Source organism: Panthera tigris, chromosome A2 (genome assembly GCF_018350195.1).
Source record: "Panthera tigris isolate Pti1 chromosome A2, P.tigris_Pti1_mat1.1, whole genome shotgun sequence".
Taxonomy (NCBI): Eukaryota; Metazoa; Chordata; class Mammalia; order Carnivora; family Felidae; genus Panthera; species Panthera tigris.
In genome coordinates, this window is record NC_056661.1 from 37143849 (window position 1) to 37163705 (window position 19857).

At 39.3% G+C, this 19857-nt stretch overlaps 1 protein-coding gene across 4 annotated transcripts in view; it reads left to right on the forward strand.

Annotated features, from left to right (window-relative positions):
- Nucleotides 1-19857, forward strand: part of MITF (melanocyte inducing transcription factor) — a 220762-nt gene that overhangs the window by 118524 nt on the left and 82381 nt on the right. For 2 of the 4 annotated variants that reach the window (XM_007076633.2, XM_007076634.2), the window contains exon 2: nt 14030-14282. In XM_007076633.2, the coding sequence (XP_007076695.2) occupies nt 14030-14282 (253 nt within the window). Of the gene's footprint in view, nt 1-1859; nt 2391-14029; nt 14283-19857 lie in introns of those variants that run through there. The other 2 variants (XM_015535069.2, XM_015535070.2) reach the window with 2 other exon arrangements.

Genomic DNA, 19857 nt, shown 5'->3' on the forward strand with positions numbered 1-19857 from the left:
AATCAAGGATAACAGCCCTAACCGTCATCATAACCATAACAGCTGTTTTTTAATTGAGAGCTTACTATATGTCAGAGACTAACACATCACTGTATTATATTCTTCAGTTCTAACAGCATCCTGTGGGATAGGCACTTATCATTTGCCTTTCTCAGGGGAAGAATCTGGGGGCATGGCAAGTTTGGTAAATTTGGACAAGGTCACAGACTTAATAAGTGGTGGAATTTCAGCCTGGATAAGTTGACACCAGAACCTTTGTACTTTATTTTTATGACATTTTGTGACAGAGGTAGGAGAAGAGAGGTTGGGTAGGTTAGTGTGTATGTGTGTGTGTGTGTGGGGGGTGGTGGGGGGGTTAGATAGTATAGCATCTTACTCCTCTGTTTACCCCAGCACCCAGCACAACACCTGGTGTGTAGGAAGTACTCAATAACTATAGTTAGTGAATGCAATTATATTACATTAGGGACCTGGATTCCCTACCCTACCCTACCCCAAGTCTTTTTATTGGTCTTTAGTTTTGTCAGCATTCTGTTCACTATTCTGAACTTCTCTTCACCCTTTCTACCCTCGGTGCTCTCTCATTCCCCATGAACTATCATCATGTCCTACTAGGACCGTTTCAGTAGCCAATCTTGGCTCTCTTTTAGCTGAGTCTCAACATAGCAGCTAGAGGGAACTTTCTAAAACTCAAATCTGAGCCCTTTGCTCCTCTGCATATAGTCTCTCTGTGGTTTCCTGTTTATCTTGGATCAAAATCAAGTCCTTCTCCCTGTCCTACCAGATCCTATGTGGTCTGGCCCAGGTCATTGCTTTGGTTTCATGGACACCATGCTTTTCCCTCCCTCTCTGTCCTCCCAACTATAGTGGATCATTCTTGTAATTCCCACCTCAGGATTCTTGCACGTATATATTATTACCACTGCTCAGAAGACTGTTCTTCCACGCTCTCCTTTCCCCCGAGAGGCTAACCCTGCTGAGATCTCAGCACAGAGGTCCCTGCCCAAGAGAAGTCTTTTCTGACCCTTACATTTTAAGCCTTTCCAGCTCCCTGTAGAAGTTATTACATGTAGTATTATCTGACAGTGTCATTATTTAATATGTGTGTCCCACTAGCCCATAAACTCCAAGAGTTTACACAGTGCCTGGGATGTAGTAGGTGTCCCCTAAATATTTATTAAATAAAAGAGTGAATGAATGAACAAATGAGCAAAGAATAAAAAGAACTAGCAATAGCCTGCCTGAGACTACCGACTAAAGATTTCCTATTATTAAAGGGAGGTGAAAATAAAGATAATTTCATTGCATTATGGAATTCACGCTTGATTATGGCTTGTAGAGAATGCATTGTTTTCCCATCATTAACTTTGGAGATAAACTCTTAGGCACAGAGAGGTGAAGTAACTTGCCCAGGGCACACAGCTAACCGGTGTCACATGTCTTCGTTCTGACCTTTGAATGGTGTGTAGAGAGAAACATACATATTTTCATAACTCTCCAGCACTCTGGTGTGCTGAGTCTGTAGGATTTCCATCAATATTTGGTAATATTGATGTTGTCATGTTGGAATTTTAAGAACGTCTTTTGAGAATGCGTGTTATTTTTATTTCTTCTTGTACACCAATGCTTCCAGAATTAATTGGGTGACAGTCTAAGAATACACAGATATATGGCCTGAAGATGTGTATGTCCTAAAAGATGGTGTCCACAATTAGAAGCAGCTTGTGTTTGGCTCCCACCAGGACTTGGTAGGGACAACCCTCATCCGCTTGGGGTCTGAGGGTGAGGAAGTCTGTCTGGACCTCTAGCCTGCCAGTAGGAGAGCATGTGCGATTATCAGATCCAGTTCCAAAAATGCCCGAGATCTCTCAAACTGAGAAGGGACGCAAGCAATCCTACAGCCCTCCTAAATTCTGAGACTCCGTTAAGTGTTAAAAATTCCCCGGGATGTGAAATTACCTCCCTTTCAAGTTCTCCACTAACTAACGCGCAGCCGCTGCAAACCTCAGCCGGTACCTGCAATCTGGAAGGCTAAGAGAGAGCATCCTGAGGTGCTCGCCTGGCTGCTGGGTGAACTGGTGGCCTGCCTGGGTCCTTGCATCGTCCCTTTAGCAGTGTGAGGCAGCATTTTTGTCCTGCAGGTACAGTAGGTACTGGATTAAACAGGTCTGCTGTTGAAGACAGACACCAGGCACCGTTCTAGCACGAGCTGTGTTTGGATTGGAGTTTCCAGGGCCTTATCAGGAGCCACCCCTAGTGACACAGCCAGTGCCAGAACTAACTTTGACTTTCACTCTTCGCCAAGGGCTTGAAGAGCACCTTAAAGGAAAAAAGATGGAGGCGCTTAGAGTTCAGATGTTCATGCCTTGCTCCTTTGAAAGCTTATATCTGTAAGTGAAGTTTTATTCTGGAAATAATCCCGGGACCACTTAACAGGAGCGATTTTTTTTTTTTTTTTTTTTTAAGGGGGAGGCTAGAGAACGGGAAGGTTTTATTGGGAGTTAAAAATACTGGAACTGTTACTTTGTTACTGTGGCTTTAATCAGCTTCAGCTGTAGCCTCTAATATGTGGCCAGGACAAGGATAACAACTAATTTGTTGGTGGGGGGGTGGAAATGCTGGCCCATTAGCTTTGTCTTGTTTAAAATTGAATGTCGGTCTTCAATTAATAATGCCAAAAAAAAAAAAAAATGACCGCTTGAACAATCCGAGAACAGAGCTTGATTTATGATTATGGGGTAGGTTGCAGCTCAGCTTCGTCATGAATAAAAAAGGATTTTCTTCAGGAAAACGAGTGTCCCTAGCAGTAGCATTTGTCAAAATTGCCTTATTGCAAACCCTTTGGATTTTTTGCTTTCTCCTTTTTTTTTTTTTTAAACCTTACTGTGGAACAGTAGCAGTTGCATTTATAAACATCTCGTTTGCATTTCTGTATATTGATTTCTTTTTCTCTTTGAGAGGAAAACAAAACATCCAAACATCAGAGTCATCTGCCTGGCGTGTAAGTGTAGAACAAATTTGAAATGGGCAGTTTCAAACAAATACTAAAAAAGAGAAAGACTAAGTAGATGATAGCGCCCCCCCACCCCCCTTTAACATTTACTTTCAATGTTAGATGATAAGATTTGAAAACAATACTAAAAGCTGTGTCCCTAAGTGAATAGGCATTCAAGCAAATCAACTTATGCAAAAGCCACCTTTGGAGCTTAATAATTATTTACTGAACGTTCCTGGGTCATGAGAGAGGTTGTGATTAAGTCAGAAAAGCATTATGTTCAGCAGCTTGTGAAGGTGTGTTTAAAGACGACAAGAATAGTGGAAAAATACTAAATGTAGCAGAACTATTTTTAGAATTTGATTCTTAAAAAATGAATCCCCACAAATTGAAGCACAGTTAGAGTTCATTGTGTTTAGTAGGTACATCTTTAGAATTTCTTATAGTAGCTTTTAAAATGATTTCTAATTTTTTTGCGTGATTTTTGCTGTATTGAGTTTGCTTTCACTTGTATTTTTCATTCTGTAGGTCATAAAAACAGTTTAATGACTTATTTCTTTGAAAAAAATGAGCATTTTATGGACAAAGTTTATGTATATTAATTATGTATTTAAAATGTCATTATGCTAGAAATGTTATAAATTTCTTCCTTGCAAAGCAGATAATAGTTAGGGAGATGATGTCTGCTCTTTGTGATTCATACCCCACAAGAATGTACTATGTAAGTTACTAATTTTTTTAATATTAATTTAATGCAAATTAACAGATGACATGAAAGGATAAAACATGCCATTCTGATGCAGCCTAAGGACAGTGATGATGTCACCCTTGAATTTACACCAAAATTAATTCTTACAACTGCTTTTGCTTAATTGATTTTGAATTTCTTTTTCTGGTTAAAGAAAATACTCACCATAGGAGCATGCTTCCCTTCTAAACTCTCAGAATGAAATTCTTAGCACACATCTTTGACAAAACTGTTCACTGAGCTGTTGCCTATTAACTTCTTTGTGCCTGTTCTTTTAGGGAGGGCACATGCTGTGAATTAATTGTTTCTTTTGTATTTTCCTCTAGGAAAGCAAAAGAACACCATAGCAGAAGGCAACATTCTAAGAGTTTTGGCTTCCTAGAAAATAACTTGTCAGTTTTTACTAGTTTTGAGATTTTAAGAAGATGCTGAGGATACCAAATCAAGAATTAAAACATAGAATAGTATAGCTTGTACTTATGGCCCACGTGGTGTGCTGGCCACCATTCTAACCCATATTAACACATTTGATTCTCATAATTGCTCTCTACCTAAGGTACTGTTTTCTCCTTCCATTTTGCAGATGAGAAAATTGAGGTTTGGGCAGGAGAAAAATCCTGCCCATGTCCTGTAACTGAGACATGATAGAGCCACATTTTTACCCTTAGGTATGCTGGCTCCAGGACTTCTGCTCTTTTCTGTTATGTTTTATGGATTTTCATTTAAGATACTGAATGAATTGATGTTTCCTCCTCTGCCTTCTTACGGAGTGGTTTTCCGCAACACACAGATTTCTGAATTACTCCAGCCATTCCTCATTTGAGCTTTTGAGGGGGGACATACCTAGTCTAGTGCCACAGTATTTGTCTTTCAAATGTATTTCCTTGTATCCAGTTCACTATTGATAATAATTATAAGGCAACTATTTGGGGCAATAGATCTACAAAATATATACATCAATTATAGGATCTGTTCTGACTTGAGAAATCTGAAAATGTAGAAGGAAAGTTTGGCTTAGAATTAAGGAAATGCAGTAGGAGTCCAGAGCTCTTGGGAAAAATATATTCTCTGTCACTGGATGATTCAAGCAAATGGTTTGACTAAAAGGTCTTCTGACACTAAGATTCTAATATTATCTGATTTTAAGAGGTGGAGTATTTGTTAGGATAGAGCCACCACATTTATTCACTGAACAGGCATTTATTTGATCCTACTGTGTGCCAAGTATTCTTCTGGGTGCTAGGGAATCTATATGTGAATAAAACATAAAACAAAAATCCTGTCCTCATGGAGACCGGGTCATGAAGGACTATGCACATTTCAGCTCCATTCTTAAGTCTGGGCCTCATCTTTGCAGTTCAGAGTGACTGCTGGACCTCCAACCATTACAGCCAAAGTCTAGGAGACATGATGGCAGAACTTAGACGTGAAGCTAAACTAACCAAGTTCCTGGAAAGCTGGGTAATGTTGTGAGTGGCACTGTACCAGCTAAAACGAGGAGAAAATAGGAAAATGGATATTGGATTGTTTGAGTTATAGATTTTAGGCCAAAACTTTATTTTTTCCAGAATGACTTATATTTCCTAAATGTCACAAAAACCAGCTATGGTACTGCAGGGCACATCAAACTGGGCTTAATCAAAAATGGAGGTTGGCCTTTGCAAACGAATATCCGATGTTCAGGGTTTTCAGGGCTTCACAGGTCATTCGATTCATTTGCTCAGTGTCATCCAATGCTGGCTCCTTCTTTGCATTTCCTTCTTCTCTGTCCTTTCTTCCTTCAGTCCACATTACTGTTTCAACTAGTTGGGCTTTCTTTTCAGTTGGTCCAGGAACTTCCAGACTTACATCTCACCATCTTTCCAAATCTTTGCATAAAGAGAGTTCTTTTACCCCAGTAGTTATAGTCCAAAGCATTGGACTTACTCTTGCTGGACCACTTTGGAGCACAGGCCCATGTGATGGATATGCTGATTGGCCAATCCTGGGTTGTGTTTCTATACCTGGAGTCAGCAGCAGCGTTATAACCTCATGAACTGAAAGTGAGGAGGCTGGTCCTTCAAGATGAAATCAGGGTGCATCACCAAAGAAGTGGGGCAAGATGCTGGGCTGCTCATGAGGCCATCACTTGTCCTTTGGTCTGGATTTCCACACAGTATTGCAGACTTCCCATGTTGGGAAGGTATGTCCTAGGCATGCGTAAAGAAAGTTCTTCCTTTTAAAATACTGCAGGTGGAGTGTCATGTCATGCCATCTCAATTATTTGCACCTTACAGGGGATGAGTCTTTCAGAGCATTTTAAAACATGGCAGCTAGGCGTGAATGGGATTCCACAGTTGGATAGAGTAAGCAAGAATTGTAGAGTGTGGCCTAGTGGAAGGGAGCTTGATATGAAAGACAGAGAGCTTGAGTGTGCAGCATCTTAACTTTATAGGTTTTATAACCTTTTGATGGCCTGGCTCTCAGAGGCACTTTCCTGTAGGGAATTGAGGGCTAAGAGTATGCCAGCCCGTAGTGGCATCTGTGGAAGATGGAGAACAGTTGTGGTCATAAAATGAGGAAATGGCATCCTCGTATCCCTGGTTGAAAATATCGTTTAGTAAGAGTTGACATTCTCCTTAGTTACAGAGTGTACTGAAGTGAGAAACTCTGCGAGTGGTGAAAATAACCAACTTAAAAAAAAATCTGATGATGAAATTGCCTGGAAGAACACTGGTCATATATTACTGAAGTCTCTTAAACATTTTTGGTAATCCTTCCTATTTAAAGAATTTTTTTTTCAGGCAAGGGCTTGCAACATATTTTTATTTTATAAACATGTCAATAATGTTTATATGTTGAACACATTATTTACATTATAACTATATTACATTATTTACATGTGCCATATTGTAATGGTATATGTATTACATTGTACAACATGTACAAAAAGAGAAAATAAAATTGAAGGATAAAATTTTTATATAAAGAAACGTTCTTTAAAAAAATTTTTTAACGTTTATTCATTTTTCAGAGAGAGATTGTGAGTAGGGGAGGGGCAGAGAGAGAGGGAGACACAGACTCTGAAGCAGGCTCTGAGCTGTCAGCACAGAGCGTGATGCGGGACTTGAACCCCTGAACTGTGAGATCATGACCTGAGGTGAAGTCGAACACTTAACTGACTGAGCCATCCAGGCACCCCTATAAAGAAATGTACTCATCTTTTCTTCCTGAGCCCCAAGATATCGTATTTTGTATGATATGTTTTGAAGAATACTGATAGACTGGGGGTCTTATTAGGGTTCTCTTTAATTTTGATCTAATCAGTTGCTGAGATTATTCTTGCTGATACCAGCTTAAAATTATTAATCCCGGGCTCCTGGGTGGCTCCATTGGTTAGGTGTCTGACCCCTTATTTCGGCTCACGTCATGATCTCATGGTTCATGGGACTGAGCCTCGCGTTGGGCTCTGTGCTGAACATGAAGCTTGGGATTCTCTCTCTGCCTCCCTCTCTGCCCCTCCACTCTTTCTCTCTCAAAATAAATAAATAAACTTAAAAAAAAAAAGAATATTAATCCGGAATAGATGCAGAGAGTCTTCAGTTTTTACCAATGAATTGGAATCTAAGTGTTGTTGAGAAGTAGAGATTTCAGATTTTAACTTCTATGTCATTGGTGTGGTTCTTTTTAGAATGTTTTCTTCCTTTGGTACAATGAAAGGTACAGAACTTCAAAGGACAGGAGTACTGTCCACTTAGGGCACCGTGATCTTCCTCACTCCTGGCAGAACCTGTCCCTTGGAAAACGTCCAAATATTTGGGGAAGAAAAGGAGAGGAGAAAGACAAGCTGTACTTTGCAATCCTTTTTCTTTACTCTGTGCCAGAAACCTGTAGTGTGTACTGTTTGAGCCGGTAATGTTACCAGAAAAATTTTGGCAGGCTTTCATTTTTTTTCTTGACCACTAAAACCCAGAGTTCATCATGACGGAAGTTCAGAAGATCTCCATTTTTGAAGCCGAGCTGTGAAATCTGGTACTTTCACATTTACATGGATTATAATCCATATAAATATAGTCTTAGATGTTTTCAGTACAAGTAACAACACCTTTTCTTACTGGTGCTCGGTTGAAAAGGACATGCTTACATTTACAAAGTGATTACGTAAGAAGGAATGGGAAGGTGAAGATAATGGAAGGGCTGATCATCCAGAAATATTGGATACACAGACTGTCATTTGAAGAGATAGATCCATTTGCCAACTCTCATTTCAGTGATTTGTGAACTTGGAGGCACTGGTAGAAGATTCTTCAGAATTTCCTTTTGCTGACAGAACAAACTGGTTTGAGGGGAAGTTTCTGTAAATTCAGCCTGCTGGTTCCTTTTTCTTATGATAAAGTAGTTGTGTTGTAACCATGAAGATCCATTGGCATTACTGGAGAGATGTTTTTCATTTGTTTGGTTTTAGAGCCTCTAGTCCCCATTTCATTCCATTCCACATGTTGAAATCAGTGCAATAAAGACTCTTCGGAGCTCTTGGAAGGCTTGCTGGAGATGTGGACGGAATGTGAGTTTCCTCAGATGTGGAAGACAGTGTTCTTGTCGAAGAATCAGAGATTTGAGTTCCAGTCCCTACTAAACTCCTTGAGCATGGCTAGGCATTGGATTCAGCTGCAAAATTTTTACAGACAAGCTTATTTCACCTTACCTGAAATCAGAATGTCCAGGGTGGGAGACTGGGACACAGTCCTCAGCTAAGTTTGTGGCAGTCACTCTTGGATTTGGAAACTCCTGTGGCTTAACCTATCTATGACATGGCTTTCTCACCTGTGTTGTGCCTTCCCGTGTCTCCAGTGTGTATTTGACCCTCAGTCCTTGTGCTTTTCTGGACATAATTATATTATACTCCAGTGCAGGCTGATGCTAGGCTTTGAGCTCTATCGACTTAATGATTATAATGAAGATTAATTTTCCCTGGAGAAAAATGCTAGGATTTTTTACTTTATATTTCATGAGAGAATTGCAGGATTAAGAATCTCCCTCTATTCCTGCAAAACTTTGTCACATTCTCTGCATTAAATGGGGATTCCCTAAATCTTAAGCGACAGATCCGCTGTGGTCCAAACTTGCGTGTGGACTTGTACAAAATTGTTTCTTGGCATCAAAAAAGAAGAAGCATGTTTATGGTTTAGCATTTCTTTTACTACTAATTTTTGAACTCTGTTCCAGTTTACTGGACTCTGTGCCATTGTGGGTTTTTTTTTTTTTTTTTTACATCTGTTACAGATTTTGATCCTCATGACAATGTTGATAGGCAGATGCATTGCGCAGTCCTTATAAATAAGGAAAACTGAAGCTCAAAGAGATTGAGTAACTTGGCCAAGGTCACAAGTTAGTAAGTGGTGGAACTAGACTCTCGGTGGAGAGTCCTCGGTGGAACCGAGTCCTCTCGGTGGAACAGTTCCTCGGCCTGAGGAACTGAAGAGAAGAAATGAAGAAAAAAGTGTATTAGCTCCTTCAGCCCAGAGACTAAGTTTCAACTGACAACCACTTTCCTGCCGTGGGTGACCATGAGAGGGCGACCAAACTGACTCAAAAGGTCTAGTAAAGGGATATTGTCATCACTGTCAAAGATGAGGGGTGCTTGGGCAGATGTCGTGTGGATGGCAGGGGACTGGATTTCATGGAATTTCTGATATATTTAAGTGGTTGATGGGAGCAGTGGAATTCACTGTTTGGATTTAGGAATAGACAGGATACTCGGAGCACATGCCCACATACCTGTACCATCTCAGAGAAGGAGGAGGCTTTGAAGTTAAAATACAAATTCAGCCATGGAGGGCGGGCAGGGGACTCTGGTGACAGGTGTGGCTGCCTGACGTCTTACAGCTGCTGTGTTTCCGAATTTACCTTACTTAGCTCACTCAGTCACTGCCGGGCATTAAGGAGGTGGGGTTTGGAGAGGATCAGAGAGGTTGAATGGCTCATTAAAGATCAGACTGCTCAGCAATGACTAGAACTTGTGTCCGGTTGATGGCCTTCCTGCTTGAATCACTATTGAGAAATTCACAGCTCTCGGGGAAGTTGTGCGTCTAGCTTCAGTGCTTTGGGGAAATGTTCGTAAAGGCGTTTGCCTTTCCTTCATTTGGCTGTAAAAGGGTAATTTCTTACAGAGAGAACACCTTCCCATGTGGAACTCTTTAAGAGTCAGATAATCTGGATAGCTGACTTAGTTTTGGAGCATCTCAGAAGAATTTTGTGACCGTGGCTTTAGATGCTGTGAGATTAGAACCAGATATTCCCGGCACCTGGCACAGAGGAAGCACTCAGTGACTAGTTGTTGAATAAATGACCTTTCCATAATCTGATTAAAAGGAATCAGACTCACGGAATTAGGATTATCTAGTGCAGATTGAGCTTCATGGGCCTTGGATGAGCTCAGTTAGCTTTTAAAATTAAATTCATTTGGATGACTCTCCTTGCTTATCACTAATGACTTAAGCATCAGATCCTCGGTTTAAAAGTAAGCTTTTGAAAAAAAAAAAAAGGTTTTGTAGCCACACGTATTGTTCTCACATAAACTTCGACTTTGAGTTTAAAACATGATGCTCATTTGTCCTGCTAGCTTTTTGAGGGGTAGATATCTTCATTTTTGTTTGTCTATAAGGTGATGATTGCAGATTCAATTACTTCTAAGAGGCTGAGGATCTGGGAGTCATCTTTAACAATGTAGAAATACCCCTCAGGGAGTGTGTGCAGTGAAGTGACTACAGTCTTCCTTTTGCATTTTTTTTGAGAAGATTTATTAAAATAATTTCAATTAGCCAAGCTCTGCTACATTTTCTTTATTGGAGTTTCAGTTTATTTATATGGGTATACTGTATAAATATACATTTTTCCCCCCGATAGGATATTTCTATAAATGCCTTAAATGATATTGTTGTGGGCTTAATGTCTGGAGTCTTAGCGTGGTTGATAACTAGTAATTTTAATTTAAGATGTCTCAAGAATGCTTTACTGTTAATTGAAAGGATTTTTCCCCCAGTATCACAGCCAATGGCTTGTCTTGAGCAGCTAATTAGTGCGATTATTCCACAGCTGCATTTGCTACAGCACAAAGGTTTGCTCCTGTTTTTATCAAAAGGATCAGTCTCTCTGGGAATGTTTTAACCTGACAGGCTTTGAATAGTAAGACCGTTTATTTATTTATTTTTTAATAGCTACTCCCCCCTTCTTTTCTTGGTTCAAAAAACTACATTTGAGCTTTGAACACATACTCAAAAGCGGGAAAATACATTCGCTTTTTATGCACTTTTCCAGAGCCTTACCTGCTAAATATATTATTTTGGGTAACGTCTAGGTATTTTTTCTGTGTGCTTGAGTGCATCATATTAAAATAATAAGCAGGGTATTAACGTTGTTCAATCTGTGTGCGTCTGTAGGAAACTGTGAAGGAAAAAGGGTTTAAGTCTTCTGGAATGCTCAAGACATGCAAGAGAACCAATGCCCTGGGTACCATCATCACTTTCCCTTCCTACTGTCAAAATACAGTCTGTGATGTACCCCATCTCTTTTGTTCCAGGCAAAGGGGGACTTTGATTATTCAAGTCATTCCTTCATGTTTGCAGATTAGTTCATGTTCATCTTGTTCTTAAATTAGTGACATGTATTCTGCCATTGAAAAGACTGTTATGGCTTTATTGTAATTTGGGGGGGGGGACTAAAAAAAAGAACGAAAGAAGTTTATCTATAATTCCACTTTCCATCTGGCAGCTAAGATGACATTTATACAATCCCTGCTAAGCATGTGTATTTGTGTACATAAACACACTTTACTTATTTTAGACTAAAACATAAATACACTTTTATTTCCTACTTTTGTTCTTGTTATATACATTTTTCACTTTGCTCTGTAGTACAGTTTCTTAAAAAATAGTAGTATGTGATATATATATATATATATATTCGCCTATTATAATTTTGTTTTTTAACTTATTTTACTGTTAAATATTTTAAATGGCTTTATTTTTCCCCCAGCTTTACTGAAGCATAATTGACAAAAATTGCATACATTTGAGGGGCATAACATGATGACTTGGTATATGTACACATTGTGAAATGATTACAGTCAAGCTAATTAATATATCCATCAATCGTTGCTATTTATTTTCCTTTTTTGCCGTGAGAATACTTAAGATCTCCTCCACCACATTCCAAGTGTATAATACGGTATTATTAACTCTAGCCGCCATGATGAACATTGGATCCCTAGAACTTGATCTTATTCCTCAAAGTTGGTGCCTTTTGAACAGTATCTCTCCTTACAATTTAATGATAAAGTAATCACTCTCATATTCAGGCAAAATTTTAGGTGGTTCAAAATATTTTGCAATTTGTCAATAGCTTTGCGATGTCAGGTTTTCCACGTTTTGAATTGTGTTCTTAGGAAAATTGTCCCTGGATGTCATTTTTGAGTCATATTCTATGAACAGTATTACAGCTTTTTGATAACACTGTTTTACTCATGCTTTTCTCAGTATGGTTTTCTTAAAGGATTGTAATAATATATATCCGCAGTGGCTCAGACTAAAATGATCAGTACACTTTCTCTGGTAGTGAATATTTTTTTAATTGGGTCACACTGTGAATACTTTTTTTGTAGCTGCCTTCTGTAAGTTTGTTATATTGTGTAGTTTTTATTCCAGTCACAAATCTATTTCTTCACCATTTTTAATGGCTGCATAGTATTACATTATGTGAACCTGTTATGATTTCCTGTACTAATTTCCTGTGGTGAGTGTAGTTTTTATTACGTAGCTTTCTGGAACCGTGCAAGGGAGAAGCACAAACATCTTTTCATCCGTTAGCATGTGCAGAGTTTGAAGGTTCCTATATTTTAAGGAGTTCATAAGATCTGCCAATGGCTTGAAGGCTTTATTTTGCCTTTTGTTGAAAGGTAAAGAAAATACTGGGATTTATACTCAAGGAAGGAAGCTAAAACTACTCATGCTTCATTTGCAGAGGGACTTCCTTGGGAGTGACTGTTTTCTCAAATGTCACTTTTTTTCCTGTTTCCAGGTACTAAGGTTTTGTACCGTTAGCCCTAAGCAGAGACTTTTTTTTTTTTTTTAAGAATGCTATATTGCTGGAAATAAACAACCGAAAATTCTAGCCGATAATAATAGCCATGACAAAGCGTTATTGAGGCAGCACTACATGGCACTCATTATACTGGACAATTTATGGGTATTGTTTTATGTATTATATTATTTAATCCTCACAAAATCCCTGAGAGGTTGGCTCGTAAAATGTAAGTGATGTAAGAGAAGTTTTAAAAACACCTCCCTCTTTGATAAATGAGTAAGTGTGTAAAAAACTATTATTATCCCTCCTTTCCGGATACGGTAACTAAGGCAGAGGGAGGTTTAATAACTTGTTGATGCTATAGAGCTGGCAAGATAAGCAGTCACAACCCATATTTAGGAAAATTAGGAAGTCTTTTCTTCCTAACATAGGACTGGTGTTTAAGCTTTTTCTGTAATTTTGGATAGAGCAAGCACCAAAACCATTAGAAGTAGGCCGCATGGGGAACTCGCAGACACATGTAGGAGAGAGCTTGCCAAGATGAATCAGGAGAAAAGACGGCACAAAGAAAACCAGATGGAGAATAGGGTTGTCAAACCGGCTCGTCCTCTGCCCCCTTTCCCCCCCACAGCCTGTAGTCTGGTGTTAGCGTTCTGGTGCAAATGCTTCTTTCATCAATGGTTTTTACTTCCCATATCCTCGCAGAATTTCCCCATGACAGAGTTCACCCATTCTTGAAATTATTCCCTGTTAGTAAACACCTTAGACATCTTCAAGGAATTTAGATAGCGCGTAGGAGTAGGTATTCGGTGAGATTCAGTTATGAAAAAGCAAATCAAGCAATTTATTTTTACATGTGGAAATCTGGGTGCCATTAAGACGCAGTGCCTCTTGGCACTTCATATGGCGGTGCTATATTTGGTGGTGATGAGTAGTATGTGGTATAAAATGTTCAAAAAAAAAATTAAGCCTCATGAGAAAAATGCCTAGATGCAATCAAGCTGACTTATTTTAATTCAACTCCTAATGACTTCAATCCTGTCACCTCTTGATTTTCAATTACGCGGAGTACCCTTCTGCAACTTGATTTTTATCTTCGCGCAGGATCATTTTTGTAGTCGGGCGCAATTTAGGATACCCCCCAAAATGCAAACGAAAGGTCTCATTAAGAAACTAAATGTTGTGCCTTTTTTTTTTTTTTCTTTCCCTTTTTGGTTCTCCCACAGCAGTTCCGAGGAGCATCCTGGGGCCTCCAAGCCTCCGATAAGCTCCTCCAGTATGACATCACGCATCTTGCTACGCCAGCAACTCATGCGTGAGCAAATGCAGGAGCAGGAGCGCAGGGAGCAGCAGCAGAAGCTGCAGGCGGCCCAGTTCATGCAACAGAGAGTGCCAGTGAGTCAGACCCCGGCCATAAACGTCAGCGTGCCCACCACCACCCTTCCCTCTGCCACCCAGGTGCCGATGGAAGTCCTCAAGGTACGTGAGTGTCGCTCTTGTTGGTTGGGCCAAGCCCTCTTCGAGAGCAGCATTTTCCATTTCCTAGGTGTTTTCTTTCTCTGACTGTGTTTTTGGTCCTCTTGACCCCTCTGCATGCTGTCTGTCAAGGCCAACTCTACTCATGCTACCTGGCTTTGCATTTTAAAGGAAGGACGGAAAGTAACTGGGGATTTAGTAGTAGCCCTCACTATGTGGGGGAAGAGTGTTGATGTTCTATGAGAAACAGCCAGTGGGGACAGGTGCCTGTTGCAACGCTATCTTTCCATTTTTCTTTAGGAAAGTTTCAGAAATGGATCTCTGCTAATAACTTACGTATTTTTTTTTCCTCCCTCCAAACATTCCACGGCCATTCTTTAATTTTCTTCTTTATTTAGTAAGTAATCCTGGCTATAGAATCTGACCGTTTGGGAAAGTCCCTTCTGAGATAAACCTGTAGGAGAGCGTTCTTCACTTTAATAACCAAAATGCATAATCCTTTAACTGAAGTGGTCTGTTTGGGGCCCCTTTGATTTCTTGCTAGAGTAGAACCTGCAGGAGCTTGTTAGCATCATTCTATCAGGGACATATAGCTTCCTAATTACTGGGGAAAACTGTAACAAGTCTGAGAATAGAATTCCATCTCACACATGTGTTCCTTCACATCACACTGGGACATCCTCCCTGTTGAAAGATGAGCATTCCAACTCTTAAATATGACTGATGCAGGGAAAGCTAAAAGCAAAGTGAGGGAACTTCCTCACTTAAAAGAAAATTTTTTTAACCCATTCACCTAATTGATTCATTGTAAAGAATCCCAAGTGTTACTGTTCATTAAGCAATGTGAACTTTACACACTGGTGATTCATTGTTGGTCTTTGCATTCATTCATGTGCTCAGGAGAAAAACATCTCCCGCTATTTAAAGTTTACAATTAAAGTAAATAGAGAGATGATGTGTTATAACTGGAAGCAATATATGATTCTTACCAGGAAGTACGAAAAGATTCTTTAAAAACAAATTGAAAGTAATTGTTTTTTATTTGCAAAGACCCCTTTAAAGCGTAGTGATGAGATAATGAAGCTCTTTCATGAAAAAACAGGAATTTTGTGAGGGCAAAAGAGATCCAAACAGTTTAGCATAAACCATTACTCTGATGTGATTGAAGTTCTGGATATTGCCACAAATAATGGATATTTTGTATCCTCCCCACCTCCCGATAAAGGCAGGTTTTCTTTTAGAAATAGATTATATATTACATCTCTCTGTTCCGCTTGGGTGAAAATTGGTAATCGCTAAGTTTTTATAAATTTAAGATCTACGTTGTCTGGTGTTCACAGGAATCACATTTGTTTTGTCTGTGCCTTTTAAAGTTCTGTGAATTAAGTGATAATAAAATGTGGAGAAATATGTCTATTTTATTCACTGTAATAGTCTACTTTTCAATCTGAAGGATAAATTTTAGAAGAGGTGACGTGGATTTGTGCTAGTAGGTGATTTATGTCCAATTCGAAGGTAATGTTTCATATTGTATTAAAGTATATGAATTGCAATCACTACTTCTATTAAGGCAGTTATATGTGATGGTGTGGAAACCACCACATGCAGATGCATTAAAATACCATTTCCACATCATCTTAAAAATGGACATCATTCCTAAATGTTTTTATTCCTTAAAATGTTATTTTGGAATTGCTTAACGTGAAAATCTGGACTGAATGGTTTGAATAATATGCCCATTTTTCCTCACACGTTGCTGTGTCCTGATAACAGTGAGTTGAGCTACAACCCTCAATTTACTTATTACAGAAAAATGTCCAAAAGTAAAGCACACAGACATTGTTAGAACCCGGAGTACTAATCTACAAAGGAGCAATTGGTAAATTTATCTTTCACGCTGAATATAGTTTATTCTTGATTTCGTCAGTATATAAAATAGCGAAGTGTGTCATGTAAATAAAAAGAAAGTATAGTTGGCATAGCAACGCAGACTGGTTTGATAGCTATTTAGACAAATGGTAGTACCCTTCGATAAAACACCAAATAAAAACACGTAATTTCCTATAAAATGACATCCTGAGAAATTAAAATAATATTTTGGAGGAGAGTAGCATGTAAGGGATGGCTTAAGATCTTTAAGAACTTGGTCCTTAAAAAGAGTTTACATATTTTCAGAACTTTAATGTATGAAAATACTGTTATGAAGTATTTACTATAGAAAGGTAAGCGAGAGACTGTGATCTTTTTTTCTTTTCCCTTGTACGGTTTTTAAATCGGAAGCATAATTTGGTAAATTTAAATGGTCACTAGTAAAAACTTAATTTGCTTAATCTTGGATCATTTTTCTATGAATATACATTTTCAAGGAATGAGTACTAGTATAGTAATTGAGTGCATTATGATACAGATGATGTCGAACAAATATTTTTTCATACAGTAGCCTGAGTCACTTCTTCATTTAATTTTTAAAGATTTAAATTGCTAAAGCAGAACATACCTACCTCTCATTTAGGTAGATGTGTGCAGTCAGAGGTACTAGCATGTGCTAGAGAATGCTGGTTAAATTTCCCCATCTCCCACTGGTTTTCAAGAACTTGATAGAAGGTCACACATGCAAACTCGTTACCGACATTTTACTATCAGTGGGTTGAATGCTTTTGAAAAGCTAACTTCGTGTTTTCAGGTTAATTCCTTTCTTTGGCAGAGTTAGGCTTAGAGAATGGAGCTTTTATAAAGCATGTTTAAAAATTGTTGACAGCTTCCTGTAAACTTAGGTCCAGTCTTTGGAATCCGGATTAGAGGTTGGAAATTTGCATTACGACTTATTCCTCACATTTTCACCATTCAGTCTGTAAATCCACAAAGTTTTGCAGGATTAGCTTCTGGTTTTTTTATTTCATTACTTTATGGCTTTATTCTTCTTATTGATTTTCATGTTGGGTGATATGGACTGATTGATTAGTCTTATGGCCTTATATTAAAGTATTAGATGTATCATCTGGATTTCTTAAGAACAATCTAACTCATTGGCAATTTAGGGATGCCTCTTTGTCGTAAGTTAACCCCTGCTTCGAGTACGTAATGCTTTATTTATAGTAGTGAACACATCTCATATTTCAAATTATGAATTAAGAAAAAAGTCGCTAAGAACCGTTAATGGAAGCATTTCTTCTACAGGTGGGTCTTGTAGACTTGGGAGGTCATGCAAACCTTAGTTTTGCCGTTTGATCTAGCTTCTTTCAAACAAAAGCAGAGGAACCAGGGATAGACCCTGTGGACACATTTCAGGTCTCATAGCTGAAGAAACATCACAACACCAAGTAGTGTGTTACCTTCTGCACATTTACCAGGCAAGTGTAATCATAATGCTGACTGATTATAGGAGTGACTGGTTGCTCCGATCTTAGACTGGCAAGTTCATCAGAATTTCTTCCTCTGTTCCCTTCCATAGCATGGGCTCTGACAGCTCATAGCTTGAAAACATGTTTGTAGTTTGAGGACATTTCTCTGTTCAGAATTTTGTAGAGAATTGCCAGCTCTTTCCCTTCCTTCCTCCATCCCTTCCTTTCTTTCACCTTGGAATTTAACAATTTAATAGCTAAGTGTTCTGTCTGGACTGGATGGTACATTGAAATGTTCTGTTCTACTTGGGAGAAAGGCTGTATGAATTTAAAAGAGAATGTCTTTTTGTAATTTTGGGATATATTAAGTAGTTTGCAAGACTATGCATTTTTATTTTTTCCTTTTTTTGATCTCAGATAATCTAAGAAGTTGGGCAGATTGCTACAAAAGTTGAAATGGCACTTGTGTTCATGAAATGCACAAACATTTTGCCGGAGCCTGCTACGTGGCAAACTGAACTTACTTTGGCATTTATTGGGGTGTATAATAATGTGGTACCCCATTTAGATACTCTAGCAAGTCAGGATGGAAGTCCCACTTCCTTGTCACCTATCTCTACACCCAGTATCCCCTGAGATTTCACTAGTGAGGGAAAGGGTAGATGACTGAATTGCTGGCCTTTGTCCATAACTTTTGAAAACTACCTGGTGTAGAGTTTTCAAGGTGTTGCTTCTTAAGGTTTGAATACAGAAACATGAGAAAGGGTGTGTGGAGTTCTGTGGGCCGGTGGGTTATAGATCAGCAGAAGGGACTATTTCCACACTCCTCTATGCATTTAAGATGTCTTATTTTTTTTTTTTATCTTTTTAATGTTTATTTTTGAGAGAAAGACAGAGAGTGAGCGAGCGAGGGAGGGGCAGAGAGGAGACAAGAATCTGAAGCAGGTTCTAGGCCCCCAGCTGTCAGCAGACAGCCCGACACAGGGCTTGAATTCGTGAACTGCGAGATCATGACCTGAGCCGAAGTTGCCTGGTTAACCAACTGAGCCCCCCGCCGGGGGCCCATCCACTGTGCATTTAGATTTTGTTCCTCATTTATTAGCTGGGAGTACAGAACCTTATTAGCATCATGGTGGTCACAGGAAGCAGGAACAGGTTCAGCATGCTTGCCTTGTTCCCCTTAGTTAGGGGGTCTCTTACTAGAGGTGCTGACCCCAGAAGAAAGGATGTCTGAGAATTCTTCTAATACCATAGTCTGTGGGCCACCACATATTTATTCTTGTTCATCTGTGGTCCATCACATATTTTTGCCACTAGACAGTGTGACCTACACATTCCGTGAGCCTTAGTTTCAGAACTATTTATAAACGTTGGTGTCCTTTCATTTTTGGATCAAACTCTGTGTCTGGAAGGCCACATCCTTCTTCGGGCGGGGCGGGGGTGGGGGGTGGACAAACAGATTCCAGATTCAAAGAGCTTTTCATCCTCCCGGAGACCTCATTTCCCTATAGGGTCTTTGAGTCTCCTGGTTGTATCACTTTGATGTGTTCAGTGTCACACATTAGGTGATTTTTTTTCCTCTTTAAAACTCATTTTATTGATTTTTAAAAATTACAGACAATGTCTGTTAACATGGAATCTAGTTTAATAGCGGGGAAGAAAAATCCAACAGGAAACTCCCTCCTGCCTCCCCCTCCCTTCCTCCCTCCCTCAAGGTCCCTGGAAGGAGCTGCTATTAGCAGTTTAGGGTGCAGGCTTCTTAACCTCGCTGCTTTCCAGCCCTACAGTTGCCTTCGGTGGGAGCAAGGTCCGAAGAAATACATTAGGCAGTTTTGAGCAGGTAGACATACACCCTATCTTTCTCTGTGTTCACATTTACATATAGAACAAAAGAAATAAAGTTTCTACTTCCGGATTCTCTCTACTTTTGAGAATATTGCTTCAAACTGTTCTCCCTTAAGCAGAGTGGGGACTTCTTACTCTGTGTTTGGAAAGCAGTTGGATCATTTTGGGGTTGCAAGTGTGTGTACTAGCTTCCACGGGCACTGATTGACAGACCATTTGCCCCACCCCCCCTCCCCACCATGCTGCCTTACAAACCTCCGTGGGTAAGGATTTAGTAATCTCAGGGCTGGCGTAGGAAGGTGCTCCATAGACTTGTCTCACGTTGGTGAAGTCAAGCTTAACACAGGCTAAAGTAGTGTAAGAATCTCTGTAAATGTACACTGATTAATTTT